At 43.2% G+C, this 19969-nt stretch overlaps 1 protein-coding gene across 11 annotated transcripts in view; it reads right to left on the reverse strand.

Annotated features, from left to right (window-relative positions):
- Positions 1–12964: 12964 nt before the first annotated feature.
- The window catches only part of GIT2 (GIT ArfGAP 2), a 41262-nt gene continuing 34257 nt past the window's right edge, over positions 12965–19969 (reverse strand). For all 11 annotated transcript variants that reach the window (XM_074206138.1, XM_074206134.1, XM_074206137.1 and 8 more), the window contains 4 exons: positions 18100–18182; positions 17267–17455; positions 13720–13783; positions 12965–13309 (listed from right to left, as the gene is read on the reverse strand). In XM_074206138.1, the coding sequence (XP_074062239.1) occupies positions 13097–13309; positions 13720–13783; positions 17267–17455; positions 18100–18182 (549 nt within the window). In that variant the 3' untranslated portion in view covers positions 12965–13096. The remainder of the gene's footprint in view (positions 13310–13719; positions 13784–17266; positions 17456–18099; positions 18183–19969) is intronic.

Here is a 19969-nt window from a genome sequence, read left to right on the forward strand (position 1 = left end):
TCTCACCCATTAATTCCATTTTTATAATAATATATTCCTTCATATTCAACTCCCTCTTGTGCCTTGTCTAAATATACTCCTTTTAACTGCCCTAAGGAGAAGGTTATATGAGTTATCAATATCATCTTCCCAAGCAGGAATACATGCAGTTCACCATCATTAAATTTGCCCTTTCCTTCCTTTCCTTCTTTATGCTTCATCTGAGTCCTGTACTTGAAGATCAAACTTTCTGTTCAGCTCTGATCGTTTCAATAGGAAAGTCTGGAAGTCCTCTATTTCACTGAATATTCATCTTTTAATCTGAAAGAGTATGTTCAATTTTGCTGGGGAGTTGATTCTTGGTTGTAATCTGCCTAACAATATCACATTCCAAACCCTACAAGCCCTTAATGTAGATGCTGCTAAATCATGTATAATCCTATCAGCTTCACTATATTTGAATTGTTTCTTCCTGGCTACTTGTAATATTTTCTCCTTGACTTGGGAGTTCTGGAATTTGGTTATAATATTCCTGAGAATTTTTATTTTGGAATCACATGAGGTGATTTGGAGATTTCCTTAATTTCTATTTTACCCTCTGCTTCTAGGATATCAGAGCAATTTTCCTAGAGAATTTCTTGAAAAATGAGGTTGAGGCTCTTTCCTGTTCATGACTTTCAGGTAGCCCAATAATTTTAAAATTATCTCTCCTGGTTCTGTTTTCCAGGTCAGTTGTTTTTCCAATGAGTTATTTCACATTTTCTTCCAGTTCTTCAATCTTTTGGGTTTTTTTTTATTGTTTCTTGATTTCTCACAAAGTCATCAGCTTCCCTTAGTTCCATTCTACATTTGAAGGAATTATTTTCTTCAAAGAGCTTATTTGTCTCTGTTTCCATCTGGTCAATTCTAGTTTTTAAGGCATTCTTCTTCTCATTAACTTTTTGGACTGCTTTTTCTGTTTGACCTAAACTGATATTTTTTTTTAGTTTTTGCAAGGCAATGGGGTTAAGTGGCTTGCCCAAGGCCACACAGCTAGGTAATTAGTAAGTGTCTGAGGCCGGATTTGAATTCAGGTAATCCTGACTCCAGGGCCAGTATTCTATCCACTGTGCCACCTAGCTGCCCCTAAACTGATTTTTAAGATGTTATTTTCTTCAATATTTTTTGGATCTCCTTCACCAAGTGTTGACTTGGTTTTCATGATTTTCCTACATCACTCTCATTTCTCTTCACAATTTTTCCTCTACCTCCCTCACTTGATTTTCAAAATCTTTGCTGAGATCTTCCAAAACCTGGGACCAATTCATATTTTTCTTGGAGGCTTTGGATACAGAAGTTTTGATTTTGTCATCTTCTGAATGTGTATCCTCCATGGGACCAAAGTAATTGTCTATGGTCAGATTCTTTTTTTCTGTTGTTTATTTCTCCAGCCTGTGACTTGATTTTTAACTCTTTGTTGAGGTGGGGCTCTGCTTCCAAGGTGTTTGATGGCACTTTCCCAAGCTTTTGAGGGTTTTTGCAGCTGTTTTCAGTTCTGTCAGGGTCCTCAGTTCCTTTAAGGTCTTATGAGAGGCTCTGATTGTTTGTCTCACCTGTGGATAAACACAAGCATTCCCTCTGCCCTGAAATTTTAAGGAGGGTCCCTGCTTCTCTATAGCAGTATGGAGCTCCAGACTGTGACCTGGGTCTGAATATGTCCCAGGGATAGCAGAGAGGCCTCTGCAATCTCCTGCGACCCTTTTACCTTCTGTGGGTTGAGCACTCTGGAAGCAACTGTTGGGTGGCTCCGCAGGCTTGCTTCTGGTTCCTGGGCTCCAGTCTGCACCAAGACCTGTGCTGGCCTGGGCTCTGCACTCATTCTGATACAGCAGAGTCTTCCTGCTGAGCTTCCAAGTTGTCTCTGGCACTTCCTGGGCTGAGAGGTCTGGAAACTGCCACTACTGCTACAGACAATACTGCCCACTGGTTGATCCTGGATGGCTGGAGCTACTTTGGTGACCAGGGCAGCCTGAGCTGAACTGTGGCCCTTTCCAACCATGGTGGAACAGATACTTCCTGAAGATCTTTCAAGTTGTCTTGGGTTGGAAAATTGTTTCACTCAGTCTTTCTGTGGATTTCACTACTAGAATTTGGGTAGTCATAATTTAAAGGTATTTGAAATGGTCTGGAAGAGAGCTGGGATTTCCTGCCTTCACTTCACCATCTTGGCTCTGCCTCTTAATAGACTATTTTTATGAATTGCTATGGCTGAAAGAAAGTCACCCAGCTCTTTACATTATTGAGGTCATCAGAGGTAGTGTACTAGGAGTCAAAGAGCCAGGTGGACCTGAGTTCAAGTTCTATTTCTAAACAAGTCACAGACTTTCACTGCTCTAGGTAATTCTAAAATTATAAAGTGCAAAAAAAAGGTGCCAACCTACATTGGTAGAAGTCTCCTCCACCTCTGATATCACCATCCCTGTTTTACTGAAGTCATCTCCAGGTAGGACTGTCCCCATTTCATTAGGGAGGCTCATGCCTTGCCCAGGGTCACACCACTAGTATCAGAGATGGGATTTGAACTCAGCTCCTCCTATCTCCAAGCACTGCAATTTCCATAATGCTACATTACTGTTGGGAGGGAACAGAAAAGGACATCTTGTCCTATTTCTATATTTTGTCAAATGTAAATTTTATTTCTTGTATCCACTGAAATTGAGAAAAAATGAGTTTGGGAGCTGACTAAACTCTGTGTGTGTGTGTGTGTCTGTCCCTTCTACCACATAGCTATTGTCCATTTCACTTCACCCCAGGGTACATAAGATAATCCTGTTCATCCCTGCATCATTCTTGGTTCCTTATTCCTTTTTGGCCTTTGTATCTGGATGGAACCCATGAACTTTTGGCTGTTCATGCCATCTTTTCATGGTTTTAGGGCACACCAATATTTCTTTAGTTATCTTCTTCCCTTGAGTATCACTTCATGTAGGGCTTCCCATGTTACTTGGAATTGTCATGCTCGGCCTTTCAGACACTTGGTCTATCAATAAGCAGTTATTAAGTGCCTACAATATAATAAAGAAGTCTGCAAGCATTTATTAAGCATCTACTATGTTCCAGGTGCTGGGGATGCAAAGAAGTGAGCAAGTATTTATTAAGTGCCTACTGTGTGCTAAGAGCTGTGCTTGATAAAGGCTGGGGATATTTCTTCATCTGAGAACAGATAGTAATCGCTTTACAAACGTCTTGTTTAATCCTCTTAACAACCTTAAGGGGTAGGTATTCTTATGATCCCCATTTTATAGATAAGGAAACTTGAACAAACAGAGGTTAAGTGATTTGCCAAGGGTCACATGGCTACAAAGATTCTGAGACTGAACTGGAACTCAAGTCTTTCTGAGTATAAGTTCCATCCATTGTATCATCTAACTGCCTCAAATGAGGCAGGAAAAATTTAGGGCACTAATGAATGGGGAAATCCATCTCAAGTCTCCCACAGAGTCCTCTCAGGGAATCTTCCCTTGTGTTTTTCAAATTTATTTTATTTTTTCTATTTTTCTTTTTAGTTTTTGCAAGGCAATGGGGTTAAGTGGCTTGCCCAAGGCCACGCAGCTAGGGAATTACGAAGTGTCTGAGGCTGGATTTGAACTCCCTCTTGACTCCAGGGCCAGTGCTCTATCCACTGCACCAGCTAGCTGCCCCTGCAGATTTGTTTTTAAAAATATTTTGATAATTGTATTTCTTTGTAATTTTACATGTTTTATACATTTAAAAATATTTTGGAAAGGAACCCAAACACAAAAAAGGTGAAAAATCTCTGCTTCAGATACCTCCCACAAGATCCCCAAAAGAGAAGGCAAGCTCTGGAAGGGCAAAGATGGTTTCCTTTGTTTGTCCTTCCAACTTTAGAGATACACAGTAGTTGCTTAATAAATGCATATTGCTTGCTCACTCTTGTTTTTGATTAATCATTGCCTTTATTATTATCATTAACCATTATTAGTTTTTTGTTTTAGTCATTAGATCCATTGATTCTAAGAGATTGTAAACTCCTTGAGAGGAGACAGTTTCCTTTCTTGTTCTTGCAGGCCCAAAGCCTAGAGAGTAGTTAGGATATTGTAAACACTTAGTAATGCATATTGATTATAAGGGGGAAAGGCCTGTTATTCACTTTTTTTGGAGGGGAAATAGATCCCTCTGCCAATTTGAGGAGACCTGTGTATCTTTTCTCAGAATCATATAATTAATTAAATGCATAAAACAAAATAGGGATTACAAGAGACATCGACTAAAATGAAATGCAGATATTCAGAAAGCCAAAAACTGAAACAAGGTTACAGACCCTAGATTAGGAACCCCTTTTGTAAGAAGATACTCAGAAAGAAGAGAAATTGAGAGAGCTTTTCAGGGGCTGGAGTTGATTAAATAGCAAGAGGAAGAAATTTGGGTAACTGTGAGAGGGTCTGAAGAAATGTAGAACCTAGAAAATGGGGTTTGACAGTGAGAGAGGCCGTGGGCTCTGAGAAAGAAAGATGCAAGAGCTATTGCAAAGAAGAGAGAAGTTACATATAGTGAGAAGGGCAGAAAGTCATGAGACTTAGAGGAAAGCATTTGGGAACAATCTGTCAGCAAGAATTTATTAAGAAACTACCATGTGCCGACACTATGTTAATCACTGGGAACACAAGGAAAGGCAAAATCAATTCTTGCCCTCAGGGAGCCTACATGCTAATGGAGGAGACAACATTATTATATTATATTATATTATATTATATTATATTATATTATATTATATTATATTATATCATATTTTATTAGATTAGATTATTAGGTTAGATTATATTAGATTATATAAATTTATTGTATATTATAATAGTTGATATAATAGTTGATCTAACACACACATATATTTAGAACAGTGTTTGTTCTTCATTCTTGAAGAAGACCAGGACATCAGGGAGGGGATGCCATGAGAGGCACAAGAATTAGACTTGAGTGAGGGGGACTGTGCTGAGTCACTAGCCTCACTTTCTCCTCCCGAGCCATTTGGGTCAGTGGCCAGATATAGATCAGGATGACCAGAGATGATTCCGGATATGAAGCAATCAGGGTTACATGACTTGCCCAAGTCACATAGCTAGTAGGGGTCTAAGCCCACATTTGAACTCAGGTCCTCCAAACTTTAGGGCTGGTACTCTTAACTACTGCACCATGTAGCTGCTATGAACTAGATTAGCCTTAGAGGGAAAGAGATTAGCAGCTACGGAGACTAGGAAAGGCCTCCAAGAGAAAGTGATGCTTAAGTTGAGTCTTAAAGCCAGAATTCTAAGTAATATGGTGGACATGGGGCACAGCCAATCCAAAGGTGCAGAGATGGGAGATGGAACTTTATGCACAAAGAATAATCCAGTATGGCTGGATCATGGAATAGAGAGGGTAGAGGGGAGCAATGTAGTAAAAATAGAGATGGGAAGGGGCCAGGTTGTGAAGTGCATTAATTTCCAACATGAGGAGTTTGCTTTGGAGGTTAGAGTTCATCATTAGTTTATTGAGTCAGACGTCACTTTTTTTGAATGGAGTGTGGATTGCTGTGGACAAAGAGAGGAGGAAGAGAATCCAATTTGGAGACCATTGGAATAATCTAGGTGAGAGGTCACAAGGTTTTTGAGCAAAAAGGGACTCTGAAAAGCCTTAAAGAGACAAAGGAAATGACAATCATGGGTTAAGAGAGAGGAGCCAAGAACTGAGACCAGGGTTTAGTACACTACACGACTAGAAGGATGGTAGCACCCTGGACTATTAGTGACAGGAAAATTTGGAAGAAGGGCAGGATATGTTCCATTTGGGACATGTTGAGTTTGAGATGTCTATGGAATATCTAGTTGAAAATATCCAAAAGGCAGTTGGCGACTGTAACTCAGGAAAGATGGGACAAATAGATCTGGGAATCACAGGATTGTAGATTTTGAGCTATAATGAACCTTAGAGATTGTCTAATCTAACCCCTTCATTTCATAGGTGAGAAAACCAAGACCACATAAGTAGTAGAATCAGAGGTGCATTTGAACACATTCTTCTCTCTTTACAATCTCATTTCTCTGGACCATCTCCCTTAACCATCTTTTTCCTGACCATGGCTTCCTTTTGTATGCAGATATCTCCCAAGTCTCTAATTTTGGTTTTGAACTCTCTTCAGTCCCTCATCTTCAGGATGCCCACTGCACATCCTACCCAGCATCTATAACAATAAATCCCAAGGAGTTTCTTTCCCTCTAAATCTGCTCCTCATGATTTAACATTTAACAACAGAATTGAAAGGGACCTTATTGGTCCTCTAATCTAGCTCCCTTATTTTAGAAACGAGGTCCATAGCAATTGACTTGCCCAGAGCTTCTCACACAGGTGGTGTCAAAGCCAGGATATAATCCAGTTCTCTGACCCTCATTCACTCAAACTCTCCTTTTTCTAAATACAAGGCTGAAGTTGATTCTTCCCTTTTATCCTTACCACTGATCAAGTACCAAGTTCTGCTAGTTCCATTTCCATTTGCCTTCTTGTACCTGTTGGCACCTTATATCTTCTGTGCAACTCCTCACTTCTGTGAGGCACCATCTTTGTTCTTTGTAATCTGTAATCTCCAACATTCAGTGGGCACAGTGCTGCATGGGAAAATTGTTCTTGGGGCAGCTAGATGGCGTAGTGGCTAAAGCATTGGCCCTGGAATCAAGAGGATCCGAGTTCAAATCCAGCCTGACACTTAATAATTACCTGTGACCTTGGGCAAGTCACTTAACCCCATTGCCTTGCAAAAAAACAAAATTTTAAAACTTTAAAAAGAGAAAAGTTTCTTTCCCTCCTTCTAGCCATATTGCTTTCCCTAGTTTTCTATCTTCCCAGCATCCATCAGGGCAATGATTGCTTCCTGCTACAAATTCCAATGCTTGACCTCTTCCTCACCCATACTTTTTCCCTAGTTCCTATGGATCTAACTTCATTATATCACAGAGCCTTCAGAGTTACCCCTAATTTTAGAAGGCAGTTGCATGTCTAAGTGAGGGAACTAACAAGAGGCAACTTATTTTGCCTGATTGACATTAATCTGATAGATGAAAATCCATCCTTGCCTTCATGATTATTCACATAGGATGATAGAGAACTGAAAGGATAGAAGGCATCTAATCAAGGCCCCAAGATGTAAACGGATTTTTTCCAAGGTCACACAGGTAAAATAAAAGAACTAGAGGCAGCTAGGTGGATAAAGCGGATAAAGCACCAGCCTTGGAGTCAGGAGTACCTGGGTTCAAATTCGGTCTCAGACACTTAATAATGACCTAGCTGTGTGGCCTTGGGCAAGCCGCTTAACCCCATTGCCTTGCAAAAAAAAAAAAGTTACCACTAGGATAATACATTATGATCAAGTAGGATTTATCCCAGGAATGCAGGGTTGGTTCAATATTAGGAAAACTGCTGGTATAATCAATTACATCAACAACAAACCTATCAGAAATTAGATGATCATATCAATAGATGCTGAAAAAGCTTTTGACAAAATACAGCATCCATTCTTACTAAAAACACTAGAGAGTGTAGGAATAAATGGACTGTTCCTTAGAATAATTAGCAGTATCTGTCTGAAACCATCAACAAGCATTATATTCAATGGGGAGAGGCTAGAGGCATTCCCAATAAGATCAGGGGTGAAACAAGGATGGCCATTATCACCACTACTCTTCAATATTGTATTAGAAATGCTAGCTTAGCAACTAGAGAAGAAAAAGAAATTGAGAGAATTAGAATTGAGAAGGAGACACAACTCTCACTCTCTGCTGATGACATGATGGTATGTATACCTAGAGAATCCCAAGAAATCATCCAAAAAACTACTGGAAACAATTAGCAATTTTGGCAAAGTTTCAGGATATTAACTAAACCCTCATAAATCTTCAACTTATATATATATGACTAGCAAGATACAGCAGGAAGAGCTAGAAAGAGACATCCCATTCAAAGTAACTTCAGACAATATGAAATACCTGGGAGTCTATTTGCCAAGGCAGACTCTGAACTTTTTGAAAAAAATAAAACACTTCTCACACAAATTAAATCAGATTTAAATAACTGGGCAAACATCAATTGCTCATGGATAGGTAGAGCTAATATAATAAAAATGACAATTCTACCAAAACTAAACTACCTGTTTAGTGCCCTACCAGTCAAAATTCCAAAAAAAAAAATACTTTAATGAGTTAGAAAAAGTTGTAAGTAAATTCATATGGAGAAATAAAAAGTCAAGAATTTCCAGGGATTTAATGAAAAAAAAAGTGCAAAAGAAGGGAGCTTAGCCTACCTGATCTAAAATTATAAAGCATCAGTCATCAAAACTGTGTGGTATTGGCTAAGAAATAGAGTGGTGGACCAGTGGAATAGACTAGGTGCAATAGCAGGAAATGATTATAGTAATCTGCTGTTTGATAAACCCAGAGTTCAGGTATTGGGATAAAAACTCTCTTTGATAAAAACTGTTGGGAAAATTGGAAGTTAGTATAGAAGACACTTGGACTAGACCAGCATCTCATACCCCATACCAAGATAAGCTCCAAATGGATACAGGATTTAGACATAAAAAAAAGAACAATAGTATAAGTAAATTAGAAGATCAAGGACTAGTCTACCTGTCAGATCTATGGAAAGGGGAGCAGTTTATGACTAAGGAAGAGATAGAAAACAAATAAAAAAAACAAACAAGGAAGAGATAGAGAACATCATCAAAAACAAACTAGATGATTTTGATTACATTAAATTTAAAAGCTTTTGCACAGATAAAACCACTGTAACCAAGATCAAAAGAAATGTAGTAAACTGGGAAACAATCTTTACAACTAATGTTTCTGACAAAGGACTCATTTCTAAAATATACTGAGAACTGAGTCTTATTAAAAAAAAAGGCATTTCCCAATTGACAAATTGTCAAAGGATATGCAAAGACAATTTACAGATGAGATCAAAGCAATCTAGTCATATGAAAAATTGCTCTAAATTATTATTAGAGAAATGTAAATTAAAGCTTCTCGGAGGTACCACCTCACACCTCTCAGACTGGCCAATATGACTAGAAAGGATAATGATCGTTGTTGGAAGGGTTGTGGGAAATCTGGGACACTATTACATTGTGGGTGGAGCTGTGAACTCATCCAACCTTTCTGGAGAGAAATTTGGAACTACGCCCAAAGGGCAACAAAAATGAGCATACTCTTTGATCCAGCAATACCACTACTGGGTCTATACCTGAAGAGATGATGGAAAAGGGTAAAAATATCACTTGTACAAAAATATTCATAGCAGCCCTGTTTGTGGTGGCAAAGAATTGGAAATCAGATAAATGTCCTTCAATTGGGGAATGGCTTAGCAAACTGGTATATGTATGTCATGGAACACTACTGTTCTATTAGAAATTAGGAGGGACAGGATTTCAGGGAAGCATGGAGGGATCTGCATGAACTGATGCTGAGTGAGATGAGTAGAACAAGAAAAACATCGTACACCCTAACTGCAACATGGGGGTGATCATCAAGCTTGATGGACTTGCTCATTCCATCAGTGCAACAATCAGGGACAATTTTGGGCTGTCTGCAATGAAGAATACCATCTGTATCCAGATAAAGAATCATGGAGTTTGAACAAAGTACAAAGACTATTCCCTTTAATTTAGAGAAAAAAAAACTGATATCTTGTCTGATTTTGCTATCTCTTATACTTTATGTTTCTTCCTTAAGGATATGATTTCCCTCTCATCACAATCAATTTAGATCAATGTATACCATGGAAACAATGTAAATACTGATAAATTGCTTTCTTTTTTACTTATTTATTTTTTGGTTTTTGCAAGGCAAATGGGGTTAAGTGAATTGCCCAAGGCCACACAGCTAGATAATTATTGTCTGAGGCCGCATTTGAACTCAGGTACTCCTGACTCTAGGGCCAGTGCTCTATCTACTATGCCAACTAGCCTCCCTGATAAATTGCTTTCTGTGGGGGGTGGGGGGAGGGAAGTAAGATTGATGGGAAAATTGTAAAACTCAAAATAAAATCTTTAATAACAATTTTTTTTTTTTGCTTTTTGCCATTGTACCTTGCAAAATGTAGGCATTTGATAAATGTCAGATATCAAATTTGAAGTGATTTACCTACCCAAGGTCACACAGCCAGTTAGTGGTCAAGTTTTAAGTCAGGCTCTCTCAAATCCCCTCTTCATTTTCTGTCATTCCACCATGCTCATCATGACGAGGCCAGATTCATTATCCCAGCAGCAAATGGATGGACAGAAGGGTAGAAGGGTGGATGAGTGAGTGGATATATGATGGCTGGAGGAATGGCATGAATGATGTGTGGGTGGAGTACTTTGAATCTCTTTGGATTTAGAACCAAGGGGGAATGTCAGATTTATATAGAAAAGTCCATTCCTTGGTTGAGGAGAACACTGAGACCGGCCAGACACATTTGAAAAGCCTGTTTATTGCATAACTAGCAGGCACATTAATGCAGAACAATTTTACAACACTTAAAAGGTTGTACAATAATGACAATAATAGAATGTACAACAAAAGCGAAATCCTAAGGACAGAATGATGGGTGACACTGATAAATACAATTTTCAATAAAAAAAGGCATTTTTTGTTTTTCCTATGCAGCATTTTTGAAGAGAAAAGGATTTCACTTCACCCAGGACAAGGAAAGAAACATGAGATGAACTTGCTGGAAGCTCACTGATGTACCTGCAGAAAGAATGAAGGGTTTCTCCTCTGAGTTCCTGCAATCCAAGTCACATCAGCAATTGTGTCCCAGATCCTGAGCTGGACCCCAAGGGCCCAATTTCCCCTTTTTGGCAACTCGACAGGCAGGACAGGATCGTCAGCTGAGGGGCCTTGAGGGGAAAAGCCTTTGTAATGTCTGCTTCTAAAGTGCCGCTGTTCATAAAGTGCACCTCTGTCCTCTTGTCTTCTGAGAAGAAAAACAGACATCACAAAGAGGGCTCTTTGGTGCCCTCTGACCCCGACACATGTGCAAAAGGGGACCAAAAACAACCACCTGGGTGAGGGGTCCTTGGCCAACAGAACAGAAAGCCTCTAGAATGGACCACTGGCGACCATTTCCATTCCTGCAAGTTGTGCTATTTAAGGATTTCTCTGTGTGGTCTGGCTCTGCCCAGGTACAGAGAGCATGCTCACACCGCAATGTCTTGCCTCCAGGGCATCACAATGCCTTTCTGAGGCATCATCACAATGTCTTGGGACATTATTTACCATGTAGGAATAAAGTGGTCACTTGAGATGAGCTCATCCATATACTGAAAATAGCTTAGCTTTCCACATACTTGAGACATTCTCTCTTCTATCGGTCAATTCATCAATGGCACCAATTCAGAATTGTCTTCTGCATTTCCATAGGACTGACAAAGCTAAGGTCTAGGGGCTAAACCAAACAGGAGGAGTAAATATTTACAGATGAGAAGGTCAAAGAGAGGGCACCAAATACAAAGAGAGTTACCGAGTATTTTTTTTAAACAAAAATACAGTGACCCTTCCACTCCCAGCTGCTCTGTCTAAGGCAGTGACAGCGATGGCTCCACATGAGCATCCAACAAGGTCATGGCACTTGGTGGTGATGCAAACGAGGGGATGAGAGTGACAAGGGGTGAGTCTTCTCCCCAACACACACCCACACACATCCACGCACACTTTTTCTTCAAGACAGCAAATCTGGGGAGAAAACCCAATCTGCAATGCAGTGGAAATGCTACCATTGAGCTGATTCCACGACAGGTAGTCAAAGCTACAAACACATTTCTGCATCAAACAATTTTGTGAAAAGAGAAATCCATTTAGCCCACGGACAAGCTTAGACAAAATGTGAAGTGGCAGACCACATTTTACTATAATTTTTCCAATGGGTTCATCTGCAAAATTACAGGCTGCTTATTACAGACGTAATTTTTAAAAAAAGAGAACCCACTAATACCTAACAAAGGGCACTGATGGGTCTGTCCTATGGGTCCACAGTCCTGGGAGCCCTGGTGTCTGAACCACACCCATACATAGACTTCTACAATCTGGGGAAATGGACCATTTTTCTATGAAGGAAGAAAATCCCCAGGGCCCGGAAGTCCTGGCCCACAGTCTGTCAAGCTTTGGGACATTTGGCAGTCAAGTAAGGAGTCTTTTCTAAGCAGTGGCTCCTTTTCAGGAAGGGCAAACTCCAGCTTGGGCAGTGTGAAAACTCATTCCACAGGGAATTGTTGAAGGACAAAGACGACCTGCCTGGAGGCTGACCGAGGCTGAAGGAATACTGAGTTCTGGGGCAGAGGTGACTTGGCAGCAGCATCTGAGCAGGCTTGAGAGACCCAGTCCTGCCTTTCTCTTGAGCCTGGCTTCTCTGTCAGTTCTCATAAAAAACTTCTGCTCTACAATCCCCAGGCAAAATGCCTTCACCAGACAGAAAGCCTCCAGCTGGTGGTCCTGGCCCAACATAACCAACGACGAAGACAGACCCCAGTGGCTCCTTCCATGGGTGCTTCAGGGTGACAGGGAAGGCCCAGCCGGTAGATAAGTCTCCCCTCCCCCCCCCCCCCCCCCCCGTTTCCTTCCAAGGCAGGCGATCAGAAAAGGGCCAGAACTTCTCCCTGCATGGGCTCGGACACTCAAATTTCCTGGGAGTTGCAGGACCCTGGTGAGATTCTAGGAATTGCACAACACATATATGGGACAGAGACTGAGGAGTTTGAATCCAATTGTCTTGAGGATGCTTTTTCCTATAGCTCTTTTCATAGCTTTAACCAGAGACGAAGGGCAATTGCTGGAGATGACAAACATCAAGATATTTTTTGCATGTAATGACAAATCAATCCAAGAGTTGTTTACAACATACTAGGATCAGTAATGAAACTGGCAAAACAGGCACAAAATAAGGCAAGTGGGTTAAATTAATAGTGGAAAATTTGTTAGAAAACATGCAAAAATAATACTGAGTTTTATTTTAAAAAGTTTACTCTGCCACTAAATTTTTCTTTTGTAAAAATCTGTAAAGTTCCATGTGTAACATTGAAATCGGATCTTACAAAGACTAAAAAAACCGAAGAGGCGTCTCAGTGGTTGTTCTCTTTGGTGGTGATGGTCACCAGCTGCTTTGCTGCCTTGGCGATGTCATATGCACACTGAATGACCTGCTGGGTGACCAGTTGGATGTCTGTGGGACAACTGGTCTCCCCTGGCAGGGTTTTCTTGCACTCCGACTGGAGTCTGTAGGCACTGGATGTCAAAAGACGCAGGGAAGTCCTCACCATATCAGATTTGGGTTTCTAAACAAAAAAAAACACAGAGAAAATTCAACACCACCATTTCCTTGAATAGACAGAGACACTAAACACACTCAAAAGTTGGCTTATCTGATATGTTATCAACTGGAATACTCTATTAACTAACAGTTTCATGATTGGGCCAGGACCAACTCCTGGGAATCATTAATCCCACTTCCAAGATCCAGAAGTTGCTTTCTCTGAGTTCTTATCATGGGTCACAGAATCTTTGTGAGATCAGGGATTTATAATGGACCTCTGAGATCATCCAAGATGACCCTTTCGATTTACAGATTGGGGGGGGGGGAGTCTAATCTAAGGTCACAAAGCAAACAGGTCTCAGATTCCAGTTCCCAGGTTCTGAGGATCTCTTTGCACTGACCCTTCAATAGGACTCCAGACTCATGACTTACTTTGGGGAAGAGGGCTGCCATTTCAGTCACGGCCACGTGTATCCTCTCTGAGCACGGAATATAACTGTAAGATGAAGCAATGGATTACTCAAAAGCAACAACCTTATTCAGAGCGTGTGATGGGTTGGCCACCACTGGCCTTCCTGTCAACCTTCCCCTTTGCCGGAGGGCTGGGGGCTCTCAGGGGCCTTGGGCCCTTAGGAGGGTACTGGCTTCACATAGAGCCAGGAAATGAGTGACAAGGGTCCACAGCCCACTGCTGGCAGGGATGCCAGGCTCCCTGAGGGCCCGGTGAGTTTTGGTATCTGTCTGTCTTTGCATGCTCAGCAAAGGGCCAGCCTGCCTGCAGCAGCTACTTCAACCCAGTCCAGCTGGACAGTTCCTCCTCCCAGGTCAAGTCCCTTGGTTCCTGATGCAGAAGAAAGATTTCTTAGCAAAAGGCCTCAGAAGTCATAGGATGAAAAATGGGAACCTGAGAACCATGTATGGCCAAATTTTATTTTCCACAATGTTCAGTGAATTAAACTGCCTATAAAGGTAGATGAATATGTACAGGAACATCAATGCAGGCTCACTTCCCCGAAAGAATTTCATTAAAAATAAACAAAGGACCTCGAGACCTCCCCATGCTCCTTTTACCAACACAACTGTTTCAGGATTATTTGACATCTCAGTCCAGCAGCCAGTGAATTCAACATTGCCCCCCACCTTGTGCCCCCCTCACTCCCCTGGTCAAAGTCTCAGCCCCCTCATATGTGGACCCCCAGGGGGGCTGCTGGGGGGCTGCCTACCTCCAGGACATCAGCTGACTGATTTTCTTAAAGCACAAATGGGAGCCCCCCTGCCCCATTCAATCATTTCTATGGCCTTTCTTTTGCCTCCAGGATTAAAGAGAAAACCCTCTGGCTTTTAAAGCTCCTCACAACTTGGCACCCTCCCCACCTCCCATAGACATGGTGACCTGTTCTGCCTCCAGCCTCCAGGCCTTTGCCCTGGCCATCCTTCTTGTCTGGAATGCTCTCCCTCTTTTGGTCTCAGTCGGAGCTGCCCCTCCTCTGACCCCGCTTCTGCGGGGGCCTTCACTCAGCTGGCTTCTCTGCCTATCACAGCTCACTGGCTCCTTTCTATCATCTGTGCTCTGCAGGTCCCCTGATGTATGTTCAATAAGTGATAGACAAAAACGGTATGAGGAAAGGATCGCTCAGAGAGGAGGCTTGAAAAAGGCCTCTCAGAGAAGGAGGGATCCTGGCTAGACCTGGAGAGGCCAGGGAGGGCAGCCCAGGGACAGCAGGGTCTCATGAAGGGATAGCAAGGGACCAGCAATCACTGGACCTCTGTGGACATGGAAAGGCGGAAGGAGGCCAGATAGTCAACTCCTTAAATAGCTTAAACATTTGTTTTCCCACATTTTTTCTTTGTAAAGTACAAAAGTTGTCTTCCTTGTTTATTCTGTAAGTCACTTGTTCACTTCAGTACTTGGAGAGGTCACATGAAATGCTGGGACTTGGGAGGATCCGGGTCAGAATCCACCTCAGGCATGTCCTAGCTCTAACCCTAAACTTCTGCCTGTTTCAGTTTCCTCATCTGTAAAGTAAGGGTTGAATTTCTTGACCCCTAAGGTCTCTGCCAGCTCTAAGCCCATGATTCTACTGGTTCCCTATACCAAGAAGAAGAAGAGTTAGCCCCCCACCTATGATAAGCCCTGGAAGGGGCATGCACAGAGGAAGCACAGAGAAGCAGAGAGGGAAGTAGAGACAGAGAAATGAGGGTAGAGATAGAAGAGAGACTTGAAGGGAAAGTGAGACAGAGATGAGATGAGACACAAAGACATGGGAGAGAAGAGAGAACTGAAGGGGAAGAGAGAGACAGAGATGACATCAGAGACAGAGATGTGATACATAGACATGAGAGAAAAAGAAGAGATACTTGAAGGGAAAGAGAGAGATGTGATGAAAGAAGATGAGATGAGAAATAAAGACATGGGAGAGGAAGAAGAAATCTGAAGGGGAAGAGAGATGAGATGAGAAACTTGGAGAAGAGAGAAGACAGAGCCCACCACTGCAGTCTATGGCTTTGGAGGACAGTAAGAGTGAGCAGGAAGGGAGGAAACACGCTGGGGACAGGGCATGTGCTGACTGCCCCCATGCAGGCGGGGAGGGCTGGCGGTGATGGAGGTCACCTCACAGCTTCTGGCCCCTCCTCCCCAGGGGACCCTGCCATGAGTGACCCAAAGCTGAGGCATGGGTCCTGAACCTCAGGGAATTGTTTCTTTAGAGGAGCCACAATCCTGGAGCTGGCCCCTGTGGTTTTTCTGCGTCCTCCTCCATTTTCCTTTGCCTCAAGCTTACAAAGACAGAGGACAGACCACCAGACAAGTGCTGCCCCACCCCATCTGGAAGCAGGACGGGCACCAGTAGGACGCATCAGCTTTGAACAAGTGCAGGAGAAAACAAAAAAAGCAGATTTCTGGTGCATGTGAACCAGGAGGGACAAGGTCAAAGAAAGGAGAGTGTTCCTGAGAAGAGGCTTGGCTGCGTCACTTTGCATCAGCAAAGGAGGCCAAAAGCCTAGACCGGGCAGAGTGGAGGATGGCAGCCATGGAGCCAATAGGGTGAACCTTTAGCGTGGCACTGGGGCAGTGAAGCAGAGGAAACCAGGGAGAACCTGAGGCCCAGTGGAGCTGAGGCAGCCACTTATGGACCTGGCCCTGATGAGACACAAAGGCACACAAGCCCCCACAGAGAGAAGTGGGTGTATGTGTGGGGAGTGTGTGCAAGTCAGGTGCACGAGAATGGCCTTTAGCTGCTGGAGCTGCACTAGTGAATGAGCCTCTCGATCACCATCCACCACCACATCCAACCTCTCCTCCTCCTCCTCACTAATGCTACCAACAGCTTTATCCAGTGCTCTGAGATGACAACACTTAACAAAGATCATCATGTTATCTCAGAGCCCTGAGAGATAAGTGTTTTTCTTATCCCCATTTTATAGATGATGAACCAAGAGACAGGTCCAGGGTCACATATCTTTTAACTGTCAGGGGTCAAATTTGAACTCAGGTCTTCCTGACTTCAGGTGGGAGGATATTTATGATATACCACAGTATGTATTGCCACCTTCTTTTCTTTTTAACCTTTTTGAAAGATTTTAAAAAACAAACATTTCTAAAATCTCAATAAATAATACAACTTCATAGATTCTGAGAATCTCAAAATAGGACGGGCCCAGAGACGACCTAGTTCAGCCACGCCCTCCCGAGCCATCCAAGGAGGGGAGGCTCACTCCCTTCAGGTCACCTGCTGAGATCTACCGTCACTCAGCATTCTTAGTGTCCCCCTTCCACCCTGGATTGAATCCAAACAAACATGTCACCAACATCCTTTTTTCACAGAATAGGACTTCAAGTCACTGGCACAGAGAAGTAAACATCACTTTTTAATTCACAAATTGCCTGTAGCCCCTGAACTGCTGCTGACACAAACTGTCACCTCTCCTCCAATTCCCACTGCTCCCCCAGAAGGTCCTGGATCCCAATGCCCTGTCTTACCTGTCATGCTTATTTTCTTGGGCCGCTCGCAAGAGCTCCTGGATATTCTTGGTTATTTGTTCTGTTTTTCGAATGACGTCTTCTGTGCTTGGAAGGGTGGAACTTGACATGCTGTGAGGGTCTCCCAGCTCGGGGATGGCCCCCTCCCCAGGCCAGATGACACTCCGCTGTCTTGTCTTTCTGCTTGACCTAGGAAAGGAGGGGAAGAAATACGGGGCTGCTGATAGGCTGCGTCTCACTGTCCCATGGCATGCAAAGTGGGATTCTGGCTTGTCTGGGGGGGGATCCGTGGGTATGCAATCTTTCTGTGCCCAGTGGGATGTGACTAAGGAGGTCCCATGGTGCCAGGCATTGGAAGTCAAAGGACCTCGAGGCAAAGTTGGGCAAGCATTTTTGGCCTCAATGACCCTTATGGTCCTCTCCACCTCTAAAGCCTTAGATTTTAGATTTCTTTCTGCAGAAACAGTAGAATGAAGAAGACTAACAACGGGATAAGGGAGGGGATCCTGGTGTCCCCCCACCAGAAAAGGCAGTTCCATAAGCATAAATGGAGTGCTAGAAGAGAAACTGCAGGTCCTTTTTATAGTGAACAAGATCCTTGAGGAAATTCATGTAGAAATATTGTGGCAAGAGACAGGAAGACTTAAGATAGAGAAAAGAAGGAAAGAGCAGGGACAGAGGGAGAAAGAAGAAAAAGGCGGAAGGGTCTCTCCAGCCCTGACCTTGGAATCCGAGGCAGTTGATTTGTGAGTGGGCTATCAACGGCTGTCTAAGACAGGGCCCGCTGACAGGGAGGCCGCCCACCAGCCCCCACCCCCATGTTCCCCACCTACCCTGTGTCGTCCAGCTCAGAGTCAGGGGTGGTATTATCATAGTCGCTCTCAGGAACACTGTTCTGCTTCTCTAACTTGGATGCCTAAAACAAACAGCAGAAGCACCAGTTACAAAAGCCAGGACACTCTCTACGGTGTCCTCCCTCGGGCATCTGGGTGAGACTTGGCTTTGCTTCCATATGTGTCTGAGGCTTGGCACCAACCTTCTATTGGAAACACAAGCTGCAGGATGAGGGGGGTGGTCCACAATTCTCCCCCCGATCCCAAAAGTTAACTCCAGTCAGGCAAGAAGCCAAGAGGCTGCTCCCCAGTGGCTGAAAGGCCCTGTAAGCCTCCCTAAAAAAGACGCTGGGTAACCAGGAAAACATATCCCAATTTAGACATCTGTGGAAGGAGGTGGAACGGACCTCAGGGGGCATCTTGTATGCCTGCTCATTTTAATGGAGAGTTAACAGAGGTCCCCAGAGCTTACGGGGCTTGCCCAAGATCACCTGGCTAATAGGTAGCTCCCCCTTCAGAACTCCCGAAGTTCCTGGGCCTAACAGTGAGAACTGGAACTGAAGCAGGAGACGCTGAAATCTTTGTCAGCCTCGGGTCACTTCCAGATGAGGGTGAGAACTCACATCCTACTCCTCTGGGTGCTGTTAGGACCATATCCACTGAACCTGTGAACTATTCTGGGACAAAACCAAAAGGCTTCTCCTTGCTCAAGACATTTTAAGATAAGAGTTCTCCTCTGGAGTTGCTAAGCCACAGAAAAGAACCTTCAACACAGCTCTGGGGCAGGGGACTTGAAAGGCCAGAACAGGCAGTTCCCAAAAGGATCTGAGCAGGAGAGATGGTAGATGCCTGCTTTGGAAGGGACTACATTTACCTGGCTAGACAGATTCTGCTAAGTCACAAGCTCAAGTGTCTGAGACCACAATCGAACTCAGGTCCTCCTGACCCCAGGGCCGGTGCTCTGTCCACTGCACCACCCAGCTGTCCTGCCATGTCAATTCTTAAGAAGGAATGAAATGTACTGGTCTTCTACTTACACCCTGTCTGGAGCGCTAAAGGCTAAGGGTCATTTGATGTTTGTTGTCCATTTTAGAAGACTATGACATCAGGCAGGTGATGCCATGACAAAAACATGAATTAGATTTGTGTGAGGGGCTGTCCTAAGTCCCCAGCCTCCCTTTCTCCTCCAGAGCCATCTGATTCCAGTGAAATCAGGACAAATGGAGGTGTGAGGCAAACAGGGTGAAGTGACTAGCCCAAGGTCACACAGCTAGGTAATTATTAAATGTCTGAGTCTGGATTCAAACTCCTGTCCTCCTGACTGCAGGGCCAGTGCTCTATCTACTGCACCACCTAGCTGCCCTGCCATAATGATTTTTTTTAACTTTTTTTAGGTTTTGTGCAAGGTGAAGTGACTAGCCCAAGGCTACAGAGCTAGGTAATTATTAAGTGTCTGAGGCCGGATTTGAACTCAGGCACTCCTGACTCCAAGGCCGGTGCTTTATCCACTGCACCACCTAGCTGCCCCTCCCCATGTTGATTCTTAAAGATTCTTAAAGAAACGAAATGTTCTGGTCTTCTTCTTACATATTGTCCGTAGTGATATAGGCTAATGGTCATACAATAGAAATCAATATCTAGGGATTTTTCTGGGAATCCCAACTTGAAATTAAGCAGAGATATCCAAGCTTTTATTAGGAAAAACAGGTGGCCAGGCACTGTCAATGATGTAGAGAGAAAGTCCTGCCCCTGTAGGGACACCTAGGGGGCCATATTTCTTATTAATCAGAGCTGCTCAGCATTTTAAACAGACAGGCTGCTGATTACTATGGGAGGGGGTCGAGTGACCCATCCCTCCAACCCACCTGTT

This window comes from Macrotis lagotis, chromosome X, assembly GCF_037893015.1.
Source record: "Macrotis lagotis isolate mMagLag1 chromosome X, bilby.v1.9.chrom.fasta, whole genome shotgun sequence".
Classification (NCBI taxonomy): Eukaryota; Metazoa; Chordata; class Mammalia; order Peramelemorphia; family Peramelidae; genus Macrotis; species Macrotis lagotis.